Raw genomic sequence first — 24,551 nt, forward strand, 5'->3', positions numbered from 1 at the left:
TCCACTGTTGGCTCTACAATATGGATTGATGGGTTTTACATCTTTCTCTGAAGAATTAGCCGTTACCTGAGAAGGGATATAGAACTAGACAAACCATCAGTTTCTTCCAGTTTGATACTTCCTATGATAATTTTTAATATAAATGTGTATGTGGGGTCTTTTCTTGAGAATATTCATACAGTTCTGATAACTATATTGGGAAACATGTTTCAAGCTCTGCTGGAAGATAATTCAGTATGCAACCATTGATGTATCTTGATATGTCACTAACTTGGAATCAGAATGCTTGATAGTTATGAAGATTGTATCTGAAATTTTGAAATTGGTTCTGTTGTAATTAGAGGTTCTCTTTAGTGGTTTCCTTGAGACCTGTAATTTTCCCCTCATAATCATGTCCCTTTTTTTATTATTTTGAGTATAGGTGCCTCCTTTAATGCAGAAAACTGATTCAGATCCTGAACACTGCCGTGTTGCTGCACAGCTCGATGACAATGTGAGTCTGACTTTTATTTTAGATTTGTTTAGCTGCTTAATTTTAAAATAGCAATGTGTATTTTGTTTCAATATGTATTATTTACTTGTTCTATGCTATACTGTTTGTTGGCATGAGAAATTACACTAGAGGGAAAATTGGAGTAAAAAATGAAAAATGTTCTGAAATAAAATTGACACATTTCATTCTAAAATATTTAGAAGCTGTTTTTAATGCTAAATGGTTTGCATGGTAATGTGGTAAATGTTACCTTAACTATTATTACTTCTGTGGCTATCCACAAAGATAGAATAGGGTTGCAATATTAATAGTATTCAGCTAACTCTGATTCTGAGCTCTTTAAAACTAGCAAACATTGTCAGTATTGGTGATCAGAGAGAATTGTATGAAAGACAACTTAAAAAAAATTGCTAAACAATCACTGTTCAATCTGTGGACCCTGAAGTACATAAAGGAAAAAATATTAGAAATGTGATAGTTAAGTTTAAAATGTTAAGCTCTTGATGTTCTCATAAGCTATGGTATTTTCCCAGTGTTCTGATTGATACACTGATCATATGTGTGAAACATAGTTGAATAAAATCTTTTATCCGTAACTAGGACTGAAGGCCCTTAAGATTACTAGTGATTATATGCGGATTTGTCATGGTCATAAATCTGCACCTGTTCCACACTTCACATTTTTATTTGTCACATCAAAGCATTCCAGTTTGTCTTCATGTGCATAACTGCTACTAGGGCTCTGGTAAATGCCGTTTTGCTCAAGTAACATAGGCTTCAGTTCTTTTGTTTTGCAATGAGTTCATCTAATACAATTGTTTGTGTAGATTTTGATTACTTTTGAATTCTTGTATTCTGAGACACTGAGCTCAGCCAAAACAGATTAACATAGAAAGTACATATATACCATTTTAGCACTAAAATGAGCAGAAGTTAGAATTACTGTACATCCCTTTTTCTGCAATTCAACTTTTCTGAAAAAGTATAGCATCTACTTAGTCTTAAAAGTTCATTTTAAAAGAGTAGTGTTTGGACATTTGAATTTTGGACCATATTTCAGGATATTTTACATTTAGAACTTTTCCTGAACTTCACACAATGCCAGGAAATTCATTGTTAAACTTTTAGATAATATAATTTTACTACATTTCTCTTCTGTTAACATTACAAAGAATCAATAGTATAAGGAAGATTTAGTTGGCCTATATCTCAGTAACAGAATTGTGAACTAAGGCTAACAGTTTTAAAAAGAGACACTTAAAATTAGGCTTCAAAATCTATATTTAGGTTCCTAAATATGTGGCCAGATTTTGAGCATCCAACTTCAGTAATTGGTGCTGCATCCTGAGCACTTTTGAAAATCTAGCCATTTACTTAAGGATGTCCATTTAGGCTGGGATTTTTAAGGGATCCTTAGGGAGTTAGGTGCCCAAATCCCATTGAAATTCAGTAGGAATTGGGCACCAAGTCCTTTAGGCTCCGTTCAAGTATAGGGAACTATTTTTCAAATCTTGGCTTTAGTTCCAATTGCATGTGGAAATTCTGCTCTCAGCTATAGTTGTGCAACTCCATTGTTGGCAAATTATGCCTTCTGAAACACCTTTACTGTCTCATTGAATATAATGGAGTTGCACAGGTAAAAACTGTTTGTCTCTGAAGTTAGAACCTTGTGAATTAACTTTTCCCATAGTTATATTGACTCTGAAATTGACTCTTACAGGAGTAAAATATAGTAATGTTGTAATATCAGTTAAGGAAGTAGATTCCATTTTAGTCACTTTTTAGAGTAAAGCCTTACTGTAAGATATTTAAATGTGACTGAATAGTATGCTTAGTTTGAAATTTTTGCCTGAAGCAAAGTGAATTCACCCCTTACATCAGAGATTTACAGAGGGCTCAATAAGTTTTCTTAGACTTTTCCTATGTTTCGTGTGGGTACAGGTTTGTTAAAACAATACTAAGTGGCATAAAAACCAAGAAACTCAGTTAATATTTGTGTGTGGATTTCTTTTGTTTTTTAATAACCACTTCTAGCTGATTCACAATCTAGCATGAGTTGATTTAATATATTGAAATGGCTGCCCTAGATAAGTTATTGTCTTACATGTAAATGTATTTGATGAAAATGAAGTTATTTACCTAACAGTGTCAGTCAATCTGTAAACTTATATTTTGGTATATGTAACATACAACACATGGATAACAGACCCTACTGCTCACCTATAAAGAGACATTTGCTATCAGATTTTTCAGATTGTTTTTGACGTGGTCAGATATTAGAGTGATGGATGGATATTAATATAAAATGCTAAGATAAACATTGAAAAAATCAATATAAAGATTAACAGTTACCGCAATTTCACAATAGCCTCTTAAGTTAAATATCTAGTATTTGGAGCTATAAATCTTTCTGCAATATCTCTGTAAATATAGTGTCACTGTAAAATAGCAGCCTATGCAACTTTTAAAAATAAACAATTTTTACTACAGAACCACAGTGAAGCATTTGAAGACAACAGAACTTTCTCTCTCCCCACCACTGCTAAGTTAAAAACACAGGTCCCGTAGAATCATCTAACACAGACAGCTTACTTCTGCATCAGGCTCAGGTTGAACTCAAAGCATAAAAGTTTGGGTTCTGTAGCAATGGAAGAGTGGTCTGCAATTGGTCACCTTCCTTTCAGAGCTACTCTTGCTACTGCTGCATTCAAAAGAAAGGGTATCCAGACAAAAGCCACCCCTTGAGTTTCCCATTAGCTCCGCTCTTGGAAGCACTGTTGCTATCTGAAGAAGAGAAGAATAAGAAACCCCTCTAAGTGATACTGCTGCCACCTTCTGAATCTGTTTCTGAACTCTACCATCCTGGTCTCAGTAATGCAGTAGATTCTGTTTCAGGACATATTTTTAAGAGACCATACTTAAACCTAGTTTAATTTCAAAATTAAAAGCCATGAATGATTCCATCCTGGGAACGAGAGATTTCAGACCATAGGAAACTCTTAATTATTGACTTCTTTCAGAAAGACAGTGCATGTGACTTAGTGTGGAAGCACTAAGACTCTTAACTTGAACAATTGTGGTAGATGCTACCTTAATTGCCTGAGCTGGAATACAGGTTTTCTGTTTATACTTTGCCTTTTACTCTACATGTCTAGGTGGATGACAATATCCCTCTTAGAGTAATGCTGCTGCTTATGGATGAAGTCTTTGATTTAAAGGAGAGAAATCAGTGGTTAAGAAGAAATATAAAAAATCTACTTCAACAGCTTATTAGAGCAACATATGGAGACACAATCAATAGGTACCAGGGTTTTTAATTCATGCTCAATAGCTGTATGAGAGTTTGTGAATCATGTCTAGAAAATTATCCTCTATTACTTAATTGTAATGTTCTAATCATTGTGCATCTGCAAATGTAAGCTCACTGCTTGAATGCAGTTTTTTCTTTCTGAGATTATAAACAAATCGTTAAAGATGGAATGAGATGGAAACATTTTTTAAAAGGTCATTTTTAGTGTCTGTTGCATAAGACATGGAATGCATCTTATTTAAACTTCTCTAAAAATTTGTAATTTCCAAGAAAATATAAGCTCTTACAGAAGTATGAATTCATTATATTAACATATGCAACTATCAACTAATGTTGACATTGTGTAAGCTTTCTGTAAACTTTACTTTTTATAGTGTGCAACTGTTTATAAGATTTATTACTTCTTGCACTATTAAACACTTGAGTCAATCAAATGGTCATAAAACTGAAGCCCTACAATCTACCAGACTGGATGTATTGTACATAGTTATACTGTATGTATTAGAACTGGTGTCAACAAGATGTTTTTTGTTGGAAAATGCTGATTTGTTAAAGCCCAAACTTTTCATGAGAAAGGGGTAGTTTTGATAAACTTTGGGACTCACCGTTTTTTTGGAAAAATAAATCATAATTAACATTTCATTTTGATGCTTTCAAAATGAAAAAAATCCAGTTTTCCCATATTAAGTGACTGTTCATTAAAAAATTAATATAGGAAAAATTTAATATAGGAAAACAATTAAATGGTTGAAGTCAAAACAAAGTATTGAGAAATTATAGAAACAAAATGTTTTGGCCCAAACTGAAAATGTTTTTAGATTTTCCAATCATGAAAGTATGAGATTTTGACTTTTCGTCTGATTTGAGATGGGAAAATGTCCAATTTTTGTGGGATGGCAAAACTTTCCCTGTTAGCTCTAATAAGTAATGATATGGGAACTTACTGTATTAGTTTTTCTATTTCAGCATTTTAAGCAGTTTATTTAAGACCATCAAGACTTTTGATTTATAATTACATTAAAATGTACATGAACTGTTATACTTCTTTTAAAAAGCATAATCACTTTAGAGACAAATGCAGTTCTGTTTAATCCGTATTCTGTCTCGCAAATGGTTTCAAAGATTGGGGGGGAAGTAGCACTATTCTAATCTCCCATTTCCCCACCCCACTAATAGAACACTGTTACATAATTCCATGAATCCACCCAGAAGCAAATTGTAAATTATTAATCTTGTATAAGGTATAACTTCACTTACCCTCTTCAGCTAGAAAGGAGACTATAGCTATCTCCAAATATTTTTATGTGCTTGGAGGTAGCAGGACTTGGTGAGTGATGTTTGTTCTCTGCCTCTCAGCTGCTTAATCAGGGGCGGGGGCCCCTGATTAAGCAGCTGAGACAGGTGTGTTGATGCCTTGGTAAGGGCTGTGTGCTTTGACCCTTGGACCTTTGATCAGCCCTGCTGTTTGAAGTCTGAGTGGTTAATCACACCCTGGTGTTATGGAGCGGAGCTGAGCTAAACAGGGAGACTTAATATAAAAAATCACTTGCTAGGCAAACTTGAGAGCTGCAAACAAAGGCAGATAAAAGGAGAGTTTCAGAGGAAGTTTGGAGAGGGACCGTGTGAGGCTTTCCTTCCAGTTACAGCTCTATGTATGATTCCACAATGGCCAACAATGGAACAGTGGTGGTGACCTGCAACAGATGTACCATATTTTCTTGTGTGCCTGAAGCCAGGAGGTACTTTCTCTGTATGAAGTTGGTGGTTATAATGGAAGAAAAGATTCTTGGATTGGAAGGTGAAATAGAAATGCTACTGAGAATCAGAGAAGCTGATGAGTTAGCTCCCAGGTACAAGATTGGGCAGTTCATAACCACCAGAAGCAAGGGGTCAAGGTGGCATTCTATGCAACTCCAGACAGATGAGGATGGCAAGCAGTGGCCACCAGAGAAGAGGACCAGGAGGAATTTCACACAGCTAGAATCAGTTGGACCCTTCTAGCTGTGTGGAATCATCCTGATTACCTTCTCTCTGGTGGCCACAGCCTGCCATCTCATCTGTCTCCAGCTTTATAGCATGCCACCTTGACCTCTGGCCTCTGGTGGTTATAAACTGCCAAACCTCCTTTCTGATTTTGCACTCTCCAATTCCATAGTGGCCAGCTCAGTGTAGAAACTCTGCAGTGTATCTCTCAAAATCCAGCTGATCCAAGGAAATGGAGAGAGATGGGGGGACATGGATGAAAATCTGTAAGAAAATTAAGCTTGCCCACAGAGATCACCAACCATCTAAGCAACACAAATTATCCTTGTTGGGGATTCAGTACTCAGAAGAATTGGAAGCACATTCTGCAAGGCAGAGGTGGACTATAGGATGGTTTGCTGCATTCCTGGAGTTATGATAGGATAGGCTTTTGAAGTCGACCAGCAAGGATCCATTACTGATGGTTCATATCAACATTATTGACACTATGTCGCAGGATATCTTGCAGATAAGATGACTTCAGTGAACTCAGAAGTGTGGTAAAGAAGAAGAAAGGGGGAGATATGAACACTCATTACAAAATTGAAATGCTGAGAACAAAATTAATTAAGGAATCACAGAACACAAAGAAAAGAAAAATTTTAATTGCTTGGGCACCAAACCTAGGAGCCTGGATAGCGAAAAAGAGGAATAGAAGTTGCTCATTTGTGAGCATAAATTAAATGTAGTTGGTATTATTGAAACCTGGTAAGATGATTCACATGACTGGAATGTTAAAATCAATCACTATAATCTAATTTAAAAGGATTGAGTGAGCAAAAGGGAAAGAGGAGTGGCACTCTATTAAAACTGGTATTATTTGTTTCCGTGTCCTGCCTATAATATGTGGGGGGAGAGGGGCGGGAAGCTGCCCCCAACATGCTACAAAAACTCCATGGCCTAACTGTGTCACAACAACCATTTTTCTGCATATAAAAGCCAAGGCAGGCATTAGGGGGTAGCAAACTGGGCAATAGCCTGGGCCCTATGCCACAATGGCTCCTGTGAAGCTATATTGATCAGGCTTCGGCTTCGGCCCCACACGGCAGGGCTTCGGCCCCACACGGCAGGGCTTCGGCCCCACACGGCAGGGCTTCGGCTTTCTGCCCTGGGCCCTAGCGAGTCTAATACTGGGCCTGCCCTGCAGCCCCCCTGAACCCTGCTCACAGCCCTCCGGGGGGCCCTGGATCCCTGGTTGAAAACCACTGCTTTAAAGGGGCCAATTTCGCAAAGCTGAAAATAATTAAGCCAAATCAATTTGGGAGGAAGAATTTAATCAGAAAAATTTAATTGATGATTGGGAATTGTTTAAGGACACTTTAAAAGCCACAGTCCTACAATCAAGAAAGAAGGCTGTATTGGTTAAAACGAACCAGGTTTAGAAGGGAATGGAAGGCAGCTATAAAACATTAAAAAGAATTTATAACAAATGGAAGAAAGGGGAAGTTGATAGTAATGAAAATAAATCAGAAACTAGGAATTGTAGAAAATTGGTAAAGTAAGCAAAAGGACACAAGGAGATATCTGTGGCTAACAGAGTTAAAGATGATAAGGAGTTTAAGTATATTAGGAACAAGAAAATCCTAACAATGGTATGAGTTAATTACTAGATGGAAATGGGGGAATTATTACTAATGGAGAAGAGTCAGAATTGTTCAATACATATTTTTGTTCTGGAAACAAGCCAGATGAAGTCATACTGTATGATAACACGCTTTCCATTCCATTGGTATTTTAGGAGGATGTTAAACAGCAGCTACTAAATTAGACACTTTTTAATAAATAAGGAGGTGCAGGGAACTTGCATCCAAGAGTATTTAAAGACCTTGCTGAAGAGCTTTCTGGATGGTCAATGTTGATTTTTAGTAAGTCTTGGAACAATGGGGAAGATCCAGAAGACTAAAAAAGCTAATGTGGCATTATTTTAAAAAGGGTAAACGGGATGATCTAGGTGTATTCATAGGCCTGTCAGTCTGACGTCTATCCCAGACAAGATAATGAAGCACCTGATATGGGATTTGATAAATAAAAAAATTAAAGGAGGGTAATATAATTAATGCAAAACAATTTGGGTTTATGGAAAATAGAACGTGTCTATTTTTTGGTGAGATTACTAGTTTGGCTGATGTAATAGACTTCTGTAAAGATTTGACTTGGTACTTCACAACATTTTGATTAAACTAGAACAATACAAAATTAATATAACACAAATTAAAACCAGTAGTTTAAAGCTGGCTAATTGAAAGGTCTCAACGTGTAATTGTAAATGTGAATGATCATTGAATGGGTGTGGTTCTTGGCCATATGCTATTTAACATTTTTAATCAATGATCTGGAAGAAAATGGAAAATCATCACTGATTGTTTGCAGATGACATAAAAATTGGGGGAAGGGGCAATAATGAAGATAATGGGTCGCTGATACAGAGCAATCTGGACGTTTTGTAAACTGGGCACAAGCAAACAATGTGTGCAAATGTAAACATCTAGGAACAAAGAATGTAGGCCATGCTTGCATAATTGGGACTCTATCCTGGGAAGCAGTGACTCTGAAGAAGACTTTGGGGTTATGGTGGATAGTCTGCTGAACATGAGCTCCCAGTCAGATGGTGTGGCCAATTGGACTAATGTTATCCTTGGATACCTAAACAGGAATTTCGAGTAATAGTAGAGAAGGATGTTGATACATTTGAGAGGATTCAGAGAAAAGCCACGGCAATGATTTAAGGATTAGAAAACATGCCTTAATATAGATAGCCTTCTCTTGATAAGATAAATAGATTGAGCTCCTTGAGTCTAAGGGGTGTCTTGATTGCAGTCCATAGATACCTTTATGGGAAACAGAAATTTGATAATGGTCTCTTCAGTCTAGCAAACAAAGGTATAATATCGAGTGGCTGAAAATTGAAAATTCTTTAATTGCTCTCTTTTCTGCATCAATATAATGTAATGATCTAATGTTCTGTTTGTAGAATGGGAAAGAAGGTAAACTACCTAATGGCAATCTGGGTTGTAGGCTTCTTCTGTTCTCCACCTTTCTTCAACCTTTTTCTTTCCTACTTCTGTTGGGGTAAACATATTTAACTTTGGAAGTACTCAAAACGAGGAAGGAAGTGGATGAATTTAAACCTTACTGAGAATGAACACTAGGCTTTCTGGTGTGATAACTTGATATAATTATCTGTGGAATGATGAAAAGGAGAGATGATGCACTTTTTTGTTTTTCTTGAATATTGTTTGAAGTTTTAACTACTTTAAAGCACTCTTTACTTAAAGAACTCTGCTTCCTGATGCCCTTTGAAAAGTAAAATGAGAGAGATCACTGATTCGTCTCACTTTGATTTTAGAAAAATAGTTGATCATGTTGATTCGATGACGTCTCCTGAGCAAGTAGCAGATGCAGTGAAACGCTTCAGGTGTGTTTATATATATATATATCTTTTTTATTGAAAAAGTATATAAACTGATACCCGCGTAGGCCAACTGATATTTAATGATTGTCCTTCTGCCTTAGCAGTGGAATCAGTTTAAGCTGTCAGAGACAGTAAGTCCACTTCACACCAGAAATTTTGCCTCTATACGAGATTCAGATAGGTAGTTTATATCCTGCTTTAGGATATATAAATTATTCATTACTTGAACAGAGAATATTCTGTGGCTAGTCTCTTTTTAAATTTTTCTTTTTTGGAAAGGAGTAAGTTATTCAGTACCTGTTCTAAACTGTTGCAAAATTGTTGTATACTTTTAAACAGTAGTTAAGTTTCATTCCAATGATGAGTGAAGTGGCTTGTTTTTGTTCATGCAAGTGTATAATATGCTGTAGCAGGAGCAGCAACAATTACTGTAGTTAAAAACTTGCTACAGGTTATTACTAATATTTGTCTATACCAGGGGTCGGCAACCTTTCAGAAGTGGTGTGCCAAGTCTTCATTTATTCACTCTAATTTAAGGTTTCGCGTGCCAATAATACATTTTAACGTTTTTAGAAGGTCTCTTTCTATAAGTTCTATAACATATAACTAAACTATTGTTGTATATAAAGTAAATAAGGTTTTTTAAATGTTTAAGAAGCTTCATTTAAAATTAAAATAAAATGCAGAGTCCAACGGACCGGTGGCCAGGACCCGGGCAGTGTGAGTGCCATTGAAAATCAGCTTGCGTGCTGCCTTTGGCATGCGTGCCATAGGTTGCCTACCCTGGTCTATACATTTGTAACACTTGAACTTTCTTTTGGAACTTTCACCCCATCGAGTAATCATCAGTTTTTAAAAAAAGTATGAGCTAAAGGGAACTGTTTGTACTACATCACTTTTAGAATGCTGTCCTTGTAGAAGCGTCAAGAACGCGCTAAAATAGTCATAAAATAAGTAGGCTATGCTCTTGAGAAACATGGTTCACAAGATTGCCTATTTAGCCAAGAAGATGGATATCTGACAGGTATTTTCATCTGAAGAGAGAAATACCTAAAGATGCAAAGGGTAGTACTAACAGACCCCATAACAAAGGGTCTGTGACATTAGTCTTCTGGGCACTCTTCCAGTCTGTATAGATATGGACAAGACTATATGTGAGGATGTTGCAGAGGTTTCATCTCTCACTGGAATTACTGAGTAAATTTCATAGTTTCTCCAAAGGTAGAATAGATCTCCAGACTATGATCCATGTTTTATGTGGATGAGTGGAGTTATGTATCAAATTGAAACTGCTTTGCCAGCAAAGTAAGAGCTCAAAATGTGGGTTTTACATTGTTCTGACTCTAGTCATTAATATATGGCGTGGGCCCAAGTGGGAGACTCTGTTGAATACCTTTCCAAAACAGTAGTTCCAAATAAGTAACTTCAGTGTTTGTCATTTATCCAACAGAGCAATTGCAAATAGACTAGATAGAGTAAAGGCAGATTGGCTAGCCAGACAATTGCAGAGACTGGAACTTTCAGTCCATACGTTTCCTTAAATAATGTACATGTTTGAAACTAAAAAGTTATTAATAGACAAAATTTTAAGGCAGTTTTCATTGATAGGAGAACAGGGGTTGTCTAAATTTTCCTCATTTCTCTGCTTGAATTGTCCAATTAAGAATACTCAGTCTATATGTCCTTTAATTGTGTTGGGGGGGGGGGGAAGCCCAATGTTTGGACCCTTTTTAAAAGTAAAAAATGCAAGCAGCACTGTTGTCACACAGATCAAACATTCCAAAGCAAGTTGTCATCTTGAATCTTACTACCAAAAAATTTGAGCCTACGTTGTTATTAAAAGAGAGAGAGACTTATTGATAGAAAGTGATTTGTAGACAAGTTACGTATGGCTAACAATTTCAGATGTATTTGGATGTTTTTGGCAGAAAAGGTGTGGTGTGTAAATTTCCCCACGAGGCTCAAGCAACAGACTCCCATACTGGAGTACTTAGAAAGTAGTATGCAACTGTTAGTAACATTGCTGAGTTATGTTCCTTTTTAAAAAAAGAATTGACAAGCAAGAAATTCTTATTTCCTTCTTCTACCAGTTCTGAAATACACCTCAAATGATTAACAAAAGCATTTTGAGTATTAAAGATTTGTGCATGTCAACGTAATCTCTGAATGCCTTCAGTTTGTTCACCTTATGCTATGAGATAGCTCACAGAGTTTAAAAATTGGATAAATTTTTTTAAAGAACTTGTTTTGATAGGCTTGTTTTTGTATTTGTTACAGAGATGCCTTTTGGCCCAATGGCATTTTAGCAGAAACTGTTCCACGCAGAGACAAAGATATTAGAATGCGAACAAGAGTGGCAGGGAAAACTAAACTACTGGAGATAATGCCAGGTGACTGAGCTTTGAATATTTTAATATTTTTACTAGTATTGTACATTATTGGATTTTATATTGTTACTAAAGTTGAAGTAGGGGGGTCCCAATCTTTATTTAAAAGTGAAAGAAGCTAAAGTACTGAAATTAATATCCATGGAGTAATTAAATGTCTATTTAAACCAGGGGTGGGCAAACTTTTTGGCCCAAGGGATACATCAGGGTTTCAAAACTGTATGGAGGGCCGGGTAGGGAAGTCTGTGCCTCCCCAAACAGCCTGGCCCCCTCCCACATCCCGCCCCCTGACTGCCCCCCTCAGAACCCCCGACCCATCCAACCCCCCACAGCTCCTTGTCCCCTGATCGTCCCCTCTGGGACCCTCCACCCATAACCGCCCCCCATGGACCCCACCGCCCTAGGCAACCCCCCGTGCTCCCTGACTGCCCCAACCCCTATCCACACCCCTGCCCCGACAGGCCCCCTGGGACTCCCACACCTATCCAACTCCCACCCCCATTCCCCATCCCCTGACCCACCCACCCCTCCTAAACCTCCGCCCCATCCAACCGCCCCCTGTTCCCTGTCCCCTGACTGCCCCCCTGGGATCCTCCGCCCCCTTACCATGCCAGAGCCAGCCATGCTGCTGCTCTGCCCAGCAGGAGCAGCGGGCCAGAGCACTGGCGAAATGAGGCGGCTGGTCTGGGGGGACAGCAGGGGAGGGGCCGGGGACTAGCATCCCTGGCTGGGAGCTCAGGGGCCAGGCAAGACGGCCCCGCAGGCAGGATGTGGCCCACGGGCCGTAGTTTGCCCACCTCTGATTTAAACCCATATCTTTAACTGATTATCATAAGATTGAATATTTTTGGTTTAGTCTGACAGTTTGAGATTTCTCTTAGAATTAGTTCAGTATTAATTTAAACTAAAGATTTAATTTTTAAGTCTTGGACTTGCGTACTGCATGTAGATACCAAGGAACAGTAAAATGTATAACAACATTGTTTTGCATAAGTATGACCAGTAAATAAAATTGCACGTTATATTCAGAGATCTGTACTACTGTAATGAAACAACTTTTTTCTTTATGGTGCTGTTTTATTCTAGTTCTAATTTTTTTTTGCCTCCAAGCTGCATTCCTTTTAAAACCTTTTCTATAAGATTCTGTCTCAATATTGCAATGGTTGATTTACAAGGAGTTCTACCTTTCCTATTAGTTAACCTATATGTACTTAAAATATGTATAAAACTACTTTATAACTCTTGTCATTTGTGTAGATGAACTGAAGCACATCATAGGTGCTGAGACAACACGGAAAGGCATTCTTCGGGTCTTTGAAATGTTTCAGCACACTCAACTAAATAAGAGAATGGTATATGTCTTTCTGGAGGGCTTCCTGGAAACCTTATTTCCACAATATAAATTCCATGAGCTCTTCAGCAAACTGCATTCACGGTCAGAGCAGATGCAGAGATACAAGCAGAGACTACAATCTACTCAAGCGCCTTCCTTACAGAAAAGGTGACACTCCAAACTATTAAGCTGGTGTTTCATCCAGGACTAGTGGCAAAGGCATATTCTCTGGGGCTTAAAACTCACATGCTGTTGTTTCTGCACCAGTCTTTTAGTGTCACATATTAGATTATTAATACATCCATAAGACATGTGGATCTTTTCATCCTCACTTATATTGCAACCACTACCACAAAGGGATTTGTGTCTCAAATGATTTGGTGGATCTTCATGCAACATTGAGAAGAATATTGGCCAGTTATGTAAGGAGTATCAGTTTCTTCCATTCCTGACTGAATCGGTGATTGCAAGCAATGAAAAGTGCCAGGCTGTATTTGCTGAGGGCTAAGCAAAGCACAACTACAGTGACAATGAGGGATTTGGCTAGTTTACCATTGGGAGATTGTGCAATGTGTGAGAATCAAGTGGGGTTTGTTTTGCATTATGATTGTTGAGGCATTGTGGGTCTTGATCAGCATTCGTGTAAAGGCTCAGCTAACAGGAATAGAAGTCTTTGAAACAGCTGGTTCTGGAAAAAAAGCATTACAGTATGTCCCAAAAAGTACATTCACTAAGTAGAGGTTGAGCTAACATGGCTTTTACACCTCAATTAACTTCACCTTCGTTTATTTTTTCAAAATAAACTAACATTGTACCTTGGTTGGTTTTGTTATTCAGTGGTGCAAGGCAGAGGTGCAGTAAAAAATAATGGACCCTTTAGTCTGATGAATTTGTAACTTGAAGGGCCCTCTTCTGTTCTTATGGCACATGGCATACAGTTTGCATGCAATTTAAATGGAAAAGGTGCATACAATATTGAAATTGTGCAATTGGTATAATCTTTGAAGCATATCTCAAATAGGGTGGCAGTGACAGAAGGATGGGATACATGCTCCAAGCAAGATAGACACCACACTAAAAGAGTAGAAATGTGCAGTGAAAAAAGCAAGTTGCACACTACTTTTCCCAATAAAACTAAGAATTGTTTTTAAAAGCCCACTGTACTTCATTTAAAATAGCCCTAGGATAGCTATGTACCCCTCACATGAAAAGTTGCTAGAATTTCTTGGTGCCTGACTTACACAAGATTCCTCTAGAGACTTCATTAAACAGTCATGTGCAAACATTTGGAAATTCCTGAATGCATCACAATGTATATATGAAAATAGAAAAAGGAAACACAACTACAATATTTTTTTAAATAACAATCTTTTTTATTTTTTGCATAATGTAAATTTTTAATAAATAAACCTATTCTACACAAAGGCCCCAAGTCTATCCATTTACTTCCATAAAAATTAATGTCTGATTAAGAATAAAGATTAATTACACTTATTTGGCCTTAGTATATGGCAGAGTTTGCATCCTCCTATTTGGACTCCCCTTCTGTCTTGAGCTCCACCATCTAGGGCAAAGGATGGGAAACATACACACTCCATTGTCTATTTTCCATTTTTTAAAATGTTAAAAAATATTTTCTAAATACTAATCTTTTAAATAGGATATTTAATGGATCACTGAACCAAGGTTCTCAAGTAGCAACTCACACCCAGATGAGAACAAAAGATGGTTCCATTGTCTGAGGGATGGAGAAGGGGACTTTTACGGGAGCATTCGGAGGGGAGGATCCAAACAGGCCCTCAAGAGTTGGATCTGGAATCAAAACAGATCAAGTTTCCATACTGATTTTCTTTTTTCTCTTAGATTCCAATCATATTTTTTTCATCATATTTCTCTTGTAGTGGGTATCACTGACATTTGTCCTATGGTATACATGTGCTCAAGTGCACTTGTTTTTCTTTTTTGCAGATCTACATACTGTAAATTAAGTCCCTTCCCTTATGATTTCCAGGAAGGCAAAGACAGCACATGTGGAAGATTCCTTCCCCATTGCCCCATCTATGTATATTTCACCAGGTTCTAAAGAAACATAGTAATTAAGTGCTGTTGGAATTAACCATTTTTCCTCACATTTTTATATAAGGTAATAGATATGGCCATGATTGAAATTCCTGTTGCTTACATGTCAGTCTAAATCTTATCCCTATGTCAGTATGTATCAGCGTATTTGAAATCTAAAGGACAAGATATCATTCAGGCTTTATGTTTGATGCTCCACACAATACATCAGCTATTGGAAGGTGATGTACGTAAATACAGACTAGAAAAGAGACCTTAGAATTTGGTATGGTTATATAATTATTTTTATTTTTGAGTTACATTTGTAAATCACTTAATAATTACATATAGTACTTTGAAATCAGAAAGATAATATGGTAGTCTGTGAAATTTGTGGTGCCTCTTCTCTACGGGCACCCAGGCAAGACTTCTGGAAGAACAATGGTCGTGCTCATATTGTAGGAGATTTTACAATTACTTGGTACATACATCTGCAGGAACATGAATTGTACATTATGTACCAGACTTAATAAAGTCATTACACTTAATGCACTTACTGCATATACATATATATATATATATATATACACATACACACACGGCTTTGGTCTTCTACTATTTTATTTCAGAATGTGGTTCTTAACTGTAGGCAGGAACCATCAAAGATAAATAATTTTTATCAATGTTTGTGTGTTTAAATGGTTTACATGTTGACCATTTAAAATAATCAACCCTGCCAATCTATGTGATATATTACCCTGTAAATGCCCCAAAATTGAATGTTAAAATACTGCACTTAACTGGCTAGGTCTATCTCCTAGCATTTGCGAGCTGCTACTAGCCGCTGAAAATAATTGTGCCATTGTCCAACAAATGCACTTATTTTAGCCTTAATTATTTTTAAGAGAAAATGAACAGTTGAACATTTCAGTTGATTCATTTTAAGCTTGTGTTGCTGGTGTTTGCTAGAACAAAACAGTTAACTTTAATGCTACCAGAATGTGTACCAAATTTTTTAAGAAGTAAAAAAAAATTCCACAATCTAAATTTTAATTTTGTGCAATATTTTCATTTAATGCATGTGTATTTGAATAATTGTAAAATAAATGCATTTTTAATGTTCCAAGGTCTAGGTTAAGTTGTCTCCTTAACCCAACAACTTAGTCTGTTGTGGTTGCATCCGTTTATTTAAGGACTTGTTTTAAAAGTCTTGTTTGACACTCCTTGTAATCTCTCTTGTTATCAGTGATCTTTGCTCAACTGAGCATGGCTCGTATAGTACAAGGGAAAATGTAAAGAGCACATCTTATGAATATAGCTGTAATAAATGACTTGTGCATATCATTGTACAGTAAGTGTCAGATGTGTGCCTAATTGTTCTAATGATATTCCTCTCCCCTCCTTTTGGCTAACAAGAACATGAATCAGAATGTGATGGTCATTTTTACTGAACGGCAAAGGACTCTAAATTTTTATTTGGAGTTTGCAGTATGCTCTGTCCAACAGAAAAGCTGAAAAAATATTACACTAATAAAGAATTAACAATATATTTTGCTGAGTCTGTAATTGGTTTGTTTCAAAATAACTTTCCCATCAGAAAATGAACATTATATCACGTCAGGTCTGAAAACTCACTACTCAGTACTGTTTTACCTAGTAGCATTAGGAGCCTGAATAATTTGTAAATATCTGCCAAAGGAATATTTTTGCTACAATTGCAAAAGGTAGTACTGAAGAAGTCTGCAAAGTCATTTCCATTGGTAAATACTGGGTACAGATTCAATTCTTAAAAAAAGTTCGTCACAGTTACATTTTCGCACCTGCATTATAAAAAGATTGGAGCAATAAAGCCATGTGAGATACAAATAACTGCAGGCCTTCCTCAAACTATTCTACATGTTTGGACCTATACTAGAAAAAAAAATCTTTACACACTTTGGCTTTTTCCCTTGGGTTTATTTTCACAGCAGCTGAGTCTGAAACGGAAGCACAATTGTTACCTTTGAGATTATGTATACATATTCCAGCTGTTCCACATTCATCATAAAGATGTTCTGAGATCTTGAAGCCACGAAGATATCATTTGTTTTACCCTGTGGTAAACTATTTACTGTAGCTATTTTCAGCTAATTTACACTTTTGCTACAGAGTATATGTACACTTCAGGGATTTCATTAACTGGGAATTTATATGCATGTTTATTTCAGCCACCACTACTGGTAGTAATACTTCACAGCAAGAATTTTAATAATTTTAGGTTACTCAAAATCAAAAAACTTGCCCAAGAATTGTTTTCTTTAAAAAGATATTCCTTCTGTTGAATCTACAAAGTTATGCATCTGCTAGTTGCTACATGAAGGTGGTATATGTCTGTATTTTATTTAGTTTTTACCCTCCAAGATATCATAGTATGTCTAATTTATATGGTCTTTTATCTCTGGCAAAGAGGGAGGGTAGCTGGTATTTATATTATGCACTCATCCCTTATCTTGACTTTTCTAACGTCAAACTTCTTGCTGTAACCCTCAGAGAAAAGGAAATTAACTTATGTAATGAAAACAGTGTAAATCTACTTTTAGTAAATATTTCAAAACTAATTAAGGTTTAATTTCATGAAACGTTCCATCTGTACTATTTTAGTTTTTCCTCCCCAATGCTTTAGTATTTAAGTATCTCCAATAACTATTTCTCTTGCAAAGCTTTTTTAAAATTACTATGGTCCATTGAGGTAAGGAATTGTTCACATATGACAGTTTCATAGACTAATTTTTTGTTAATCATTTTGATACCCTACTTCAGGAAGGGCTAACTGGAGTTTTCACTTGACATAATTTTAGGATCGGAATGGGGAACAATTTAATTCCAAAGAATAGTTTTAATTATACAATTAAATCCCTGTGTTTATGCAGAATTGCCAATTCAAAACACTGAAAAAATCATGAGTCTGGCACAAAATAAATAATGAAACTGGCTATAAAAACATGAGGGTTTTTTTAAAGTGTAAGTGTTGACAAGAGGGAATATTGGCCTGCAGATTTTTTTGAGCCTTTAGGGAGCACTGAAGTCATGTTTTCAAGCTTTTCATTGCAACCATGGGAGCTAGAGATTTACTTTGCTTAAAGGAAAGCAGAGATTCCCATAGAATTACCAGGGCTACAAGACAATACCCAAATATCATGAGATTCATAATATTGTGGGTTAGCAATGCTGTTATGTTCATTAAGAGTTTGATCCCACATGTGCCCTCAACTTTGAATGACATCTTGTTTTGCTGTATCAAATGCACAGAGCATAGGAGAAAATGATATAGGATACAGATATAGGAACACAAACTTCAGGCAAACCTTTAGCTGGAGGACTCCTTAGAGGAGTAGTGAACTGGAGTGGAAGTTTTCTGAGCCTCAGGTGAAGGAGATGGAGGTGTTTAGAATCTTTATAAAAGAGAATATTCTCCTAAGTCGCAGGAGCTTAAATAACAAAACATCTATTTATTTATTTAGCAGAACATTGTCTACAAATCCACTTTCCCTCTCCCTTGCTCAGATTTCAGGTCTTATGCGGTCCTGCAGGGATAAACAAGGCCTTAGATTTCTAATGTAGAAACAATAGAAAAAACTTGGACAAAATTAGGTGCTTCATTCTCTGTTGACCTCCACCTTGTGTAGTCATTTACACAAGTGCAGGGTGGGTGTAGGATACTATCATTCTGACGTGTTTTACACCCATTTTACTCTGGTATGCAGAGTGTAGGGCAACAAACAATTGGGTCCCAGACACATACCACACACCAAAGTGTAAAAAAAAAAACAAAAAAAAAACCCTCTCCACTTGGCAGTAGCTGTTAAGTGATCCTAAGAATTCCATTTTATCCAGTCCTCCTGAGGATCTGTTAGGTATTATGTCCCAAACATTCTGCTAACGGTAAATGCAACCAATGAAAGAGAATTTCACTAGCAGCTGGCTACCCAGGAAAAGTTAGTGCGAGTCCTCCAGAAACAAGTGAATCTTCAGAAACAAAATGTGTGAGATGAGTCTGTTTTACGACGGCTAACTTCCAAAAGTGCCTGATCCGTTAAACTAGTCAGACAACAGAGACACGTCACATTTTGGGAATAGATTAAAGGCAGCAGATTTTTAGCCTGGGAGAAATTACTAAAAGGGCAAAGGGAGATATTCAGTGACAATGCTCACCACTCCTGAGGTGTGGGGCAAGCAAGGTATTTTAACATCAGGTGCTTGAAGAACTAAGAGTCCAGCCAGATGGTTCAGGTATGTGTCTGCTCAATTGCCCTTTTTGATTTTCATTAGGGAGTCACAGCACATTGTCCCAGAGTAAAATCAGTGAGTTGGGAACCATAATAAAACCAGGAATTTAAGATATCTGAGCTTTTTTGACTAAGGTGGCTTTGATAAACCTGTTTCTAGTAATATTCTCCACCTCTCTAGCACTCTTCAACGTGAAGATATTTTTTATGGCTTTTAGGGAAGTCTCAAAGTCCCTGTGATGTGGTAAGTTAATAGTTTGGGGGAGAGAGTTGAACTTCTTCCCTGTGGAATGATGGAATCGTTTGTCCATTGGTCCACAGACTGCTTACTATGAAAGGTACATTATGCATTTATGTAAATAATGCTGATAGTTCAAGGAACAGATTCTTGGAGAAAACAAAACATAATGGGCTTAGTGCAGTGGTTCTCAAACTTCTGTACTGGTGACCCCATACACATAGCAAGCCTCTGAGTGTGACCCCCTCCCTTATAAATTAAAAAAAAATTTAAATATATTTGACACCATTATAAATGCTGGCTCCAAAGTGAGGTTTGGGGTGGAGGCTGACAGCTCGCGACTCCCCATGTAATAACCTCACGACCCCCAATTTGAGAACCCCTGGCTTAGTGCATAGATTAATTTAGAAAATACCATAAGATGCACAGGGAAGTGCAAAGGTTGAAGAGCTAAATAGCTATTTAACCAAGCCTCTGACTGCCAGACACTGGGACTGGATTAACGGGATTGATCACTCAATAATTGCCCTGTTCATTCCTTCTGAAGCACCTGGCATTGGCCACTGTTGGAAGACAGGATACTGGGCTAGATGAACTATTGGTCTGACCCAGTATGGACATTATGTTCTTATGTTTTCATTTGAATCAATTTCTAGTTTCATGGCTGTCCACCTGATAGGAAGGTCGGAACTGGCATCCACTGTCATATAATGAATGCTTAGATGTAAGAAGCTAATCCAGGCAAAGGCTAAAGTCATTGCCATTGGTATCTGTTCTGCCAGTTGCTTATACAACCATCTGGCAAATGGAAGACTGATGTAAAGAATTAAATTATTTGTCTAATTGTTAAACAGAAAGCACTCCAATTCTCTTAATACTTAACTAAATCAAACTTTTATGTCTATATTAAAAATAATTTCGTAATACGGATGAGGGAAGAATTTTAATTTAATTTATTTACCTGGCTAGACAATGATTTGAGACCTCTGTGTAATTTGCTTGACATAGTTTCTCATCCACCTGTGTTGACATAACCTAGATTGTAACTCTCTAGGGTAAGGACTGTCATTTTTATTACATATCCACAGTGCTTAGTACAATGAGACTCTGATGCTTGATCTCTTTTGGTGCTACCACAATACAAATATTAAATGATGTATGAATGTAGCCTCTACCTGCAGAATGAGGTTAAATATGCGGCTCCTTATTTTTTAAAATTTAGTCATTACTGTCAATAGTAGGTGGATTGTTTCCTGATTGTTATTTCAATGGACTGATCACAGTGAGATCTCTGTATGTTTCAGCTGGTTAGTTTTGGTTGATCAGTGAGATCAATCACATGATACTTCTCATTAAACGCAAATGGTCATGCGTGTCATTTTGAAACTTTTGTGAGCATTCATGACAGTCAAACTTGATCATACAGATGTTTGTGGAAAGTGAATAAAGGACTTGCAGATGGCTGAAGCAAATTCATTCAGCCAGTGAATATTAGTAGGCTGTTTTTTTCAATGCCCATCTCAATTCTATAATATGTCATCTGTCTCTTACAAAAAGGTAATGACTAGAAAGGGAAGAGTATTAGTGCCATCTCTAACACTGGGAAGTCCCACTCTGTTATGAAGGAAAAGCAGGCTCATGCTAATTAAAGGAGATGGTTTCCTAGCAAAATCAATAACGAGTATTGGTTGTTTTGACTTAAACATAACAGAACCATCTTACAAAGACGTAGACACTTCTGACATATATTCGAATCACAACTGTCAAACAGTGAAACCAGCAGCATTCTCAGAAACAGATATAACCAAGCAGCAACTGAAACTCAGAGCTAAACAATAGACCATCTGATACACAAGTATCTGTATCACATCCTTCCCTCCCTGAAAGCCGGGGAAGATAGAAGAAGGGATTTGCAGCATATCCTGGTTGTTTGAACCAACTGGAATAGTGAAACCAGAGAGAGCCAGCCTTGGAGGTGTTAACCTCCTCTTATAAACCAAGAGGCCTCCAGTCCTAAGCACCTCTGCTGGAGGAAACTGCTGCAGGTATCACACGGGGAGAGAGGCACTCGCTCATTGGCAGAACCAAGTGATCTAGGGCGTATAAGGCCAAACCAACAGGCAGCCAGCACTAGAGGCATCACGTGTTCCTAACAGAAAACATCTGCAAATAAATGGGCTGAATGAATTAAAGAGGCAGCTCCATGCATAATTCATTACAATACTCTGTGCTGAGCGAACAAAAATGTATCGACACTAGTAATCTTTGTATACAAACTTGCAAATGCCCAGCTAGACACAGATTGAGGGGAAAAATCTCAAACTGGCTACTGCTACTAACCTGATCATCTCAACAGCTGGGGATCTAGCCAGGCTCCTTAACTGGGAACCTGAGTAACAAAAGGTGGACACATGCAACCCATGTCAATGGAAATCCTCGCCCCATCTTCCAGTTGTTTCCCTCCATCCTACCAGGATCTTTTATCCAGTCTGGACTGTAGCCAGCTATGTCAATTGCAGTTGTATATATGGTAAGACATTAAGTGAATCAGATGGATTAGGTCAGATTAATAATGAGTTTAGCATACCGAAGGCCCCCATAGATCACATTTCCTCACTAGTTCTTCTAGCAGCCCTATATGTGCTGGCTAAGGGACAGACCAAATAAGAATGTCCTTAAGGAGGAGAAACAATTGCACAAAACTGCCCTTTGAGGATGCTCAGCAGGAAGGAACAGAGTCATCCCAAAGCCTATACATTCACTCCTGCTGACATATGCAAGCAAGTCAGCTATATCTCGACCAGTTGTCAATAGGAAAAGGTAGGTCGAATACTGGCCAAGGTTTCCAAAAATGGGTGTCTAAAGTTAATTGCTAAAATCTATTTAGAAAAATCAAGCCACTTATTTTGGTGCCTACAAATGGATTACTGACTGCAGCTGCTCATTTAAAAAAAATCTTTGCCTTGATCTTCATCCAATGTTTAAAGTGTGATGTCTGAGCCCCAACAAATAAAAACTCTAAAGAGCAGCCTGGGTTGCTGAGGGGTGTGTATGTTTAGTACAGCCTGGGGGGAGAAACCCCTCTAGATTCTTTCCCTGCTTGCTTGCCTCCTGGGGATGAACAGCGAGTCAGGGCTGCTGCAGGAAGTATGCAGAGTGCTCTCCCGGTCCCTCAGGAGCAGACCCCCTTCTCATGAGAGGCAGGAAAGGAGAAGGAGAAAGAGCTCAGCCTCCTCTGCCCTTCTCCTGCAACACCCATCCTGGAAAGCAGCAAAGCGGGGGACCCTACTGCAGTCCACTCAGGCTGGGAGAGAGGGATGAGGGAGCAGATGCGAGTCTACGAGGCAGAATTAAAGGGGGAGCTGCAAGGAGAGGAATAGACGTGGGAGCATAACTTACCAGGGAATGTGATTTCACAGTTGGGGCAGAATTAAATGCTGGGCAGGGGCATGGGCAGCTTTGGGGGGTGATGAGGTACCTCCACTTTTTTTCAGACCACTTCTGTAATCTGCAGCAAGGAAGAGAACATTCACCATTGTGATGCGTGTAACCCCCATACCATTCTCATCTCAGCACTATGACTGAACACTAGATACTGGATGTTGTTTGGTTGCACTGTTAGGGTCAAGCAATAGTTTCCTGAGACGAAGGCCTAGCCCACTCTAAGAGAGTCATTATTGTCTCTAGCAACAATGGACCTATGTCTTTCCCACTGGCCTTCGACATCCAATAGATGCATGGGTTGGGTGCCCTTGGTGGAGGTGAAGGTTCTGGCACAGGATGTTCCCAGTGTTTCCAGTACCTTGGGAGCAACTCAAGCAGAGCAAACTTAGCATTTTCCCCTTCCCATGGGTGCAGAGTTCATTTCAAATCCACCTACAACATGACATGACATTTCCTCAAAACAGGAAAGAATTGAACCCATTGGGTAAAGAGTCTAAATTAACCTGGCTATCCACAACCTGAATCAAATCTGTTGTGAGGTTTTGTATATGTGACGGAGGGAGACATGTAGAATAAGATGTTGTTAGGGGTGGGTTTGTGAAATAATGGACCCAAACCTTTGCCCCAAATTCAAACTGGATCTTTCTTGGCATTGAAAATGATCTTGGAGGGGCATTTGCTTGCCCTTGTTCTAGCTGAAACACTGTAATGCAGAAAAATCTATAGGAGACAGAATTCAAGCTTAAATTCACAGGCTCCAAGTAGTATGAAATGGGTCAGACAAATTACCGAACTTTCGGATTCTTTACTGATCTTCTAAATCTTTTGAGGTTTGCCCACCACTAATATGAAACAGAATTAGGATCTACAAGCACTGAGTTCAAGTATTTGAGGCTAACACTTGCTGAGTCAGAAATTTTAGGTCAATAGAGTTCCTAGTTTTTTCAGCAATGTTATTATGGTTCTGTTAGACATATTCTACATCAGAAAAATATTCAAGATTAAGTATTTCTTGATTGATTTCCCCCCTTTCTGCCCCCCCCCAAAACCCCAACCCACACACATTTTGGGTTGCATCGTGTTTAAACACACTTGACATTCAAACATTCTGTCATCTGTTTTCAGGCCCAAGGACTCTTCAGAATTACTCTTGTTGATCATCTTGAGGGGGATCGGTTAGAATTGCAACTCAGTTGGCCAGTTTGGCTTTCTTAGGTGAGCAAAGTTGGTGTCTTTTCATGAGAAATTAAGATAGTAAAGAGTAAGCAAGATATTTAAGCCTTTGCCTCTGACAAAATACAGTTTTTCTCTATAGTATATTTTCCATTGCTTTTTCCAATCAAATAACTCAAAAGACAAGGCTTCTATCATTCTCCTGTTCCACAGTCAAATGACTTTTTTTTAAAAATTCAACCCAAGTCCGTTATTCTCCTTCTTTGATGTTCAGTGGAGATGGTAGAAAAATGTCAATTATTTTTCAAGGGAAATTAAAAAAAATATTTTTGTCAATTTACTGTGTTTAAAAAAAATTCAGCTTTAGAATGGAAAACCAGAATCCTGAACAATTTTAATGAAGAAATATGGTTTCA

General features: G+C 37.8%; 1 protein-coding gene and 1 long non-coding RNA gene across 2 annotated transcripts in view; one reads left to right on the forward strand and one right to left on the reverse strand.

Moving 5' to 3' along the window:
* Positions 1 to 16,562, forward strand: part of SNX13 (sorting nexin 13) — a 165,858-nt gene extending 149,296 nt beyond the window's left edge. Inside the window, exons 22-26 of the mRNA XM_045006178.1 lie at positions 422 to 493; positions 3,649 to 3,794; positions 9,172 to 9,240; positions 11,515 to 11,627; positions 12,882 to 16,562. Coding sequence (XP_044862113.1) covers positions 422 to 493; positions 3,649 to 3,794; positions 9,172 to 9,240; positions 11,515 to 11,627; positions 12,882 to 13,129 — 648 coding nt within the window. The 3' untranslated portion in view covers positions 13,130 to 16,562. The remainder of the gene's footprint in view (positions 1 to 421; positions 494 to 3,648; positions 3,795 to 9,171; positions 9,241 to 11,514; positions 11,628 to 12,881) is intronic.
* A 406-nt stretch (positions 16,563 to 16,968) lies between these two features.
* On the reverse strand, positions 16,969 to 23,019 carry LOC123362950. Its single transcript, XR_006576656.1, has 3 exons — positions 22,918 to 23,019; positions 18,360 to 18,446; positions 16,969 to 16,991 (listed from the first exon to the last, which is right to left on the reverse strand). It is a non-coding gene; the product is annotated as an uncharacterized LOC123362950 (long non-coding RNA).
* Between the last annotated feature and the right edge of the window lie 1,532 nt (positions 23,020 to 24,551).

The sequence above is a fragment of the Mauremys mutica genome, chromosome 2 (genome assembly GCF_020497125.1).
Source record: "Mauremys mutica isolate MM-2020 ecotype Southern chromosome 2, ASM2049712v1, whole genome shotgun sequence".
Classification (NCBI taxonomy): domain Eukaryota; kingdom Metazoa; phylum Chordata; order Testudines; family Geoemydidae; genus Mauremys; species Mauremys mutica.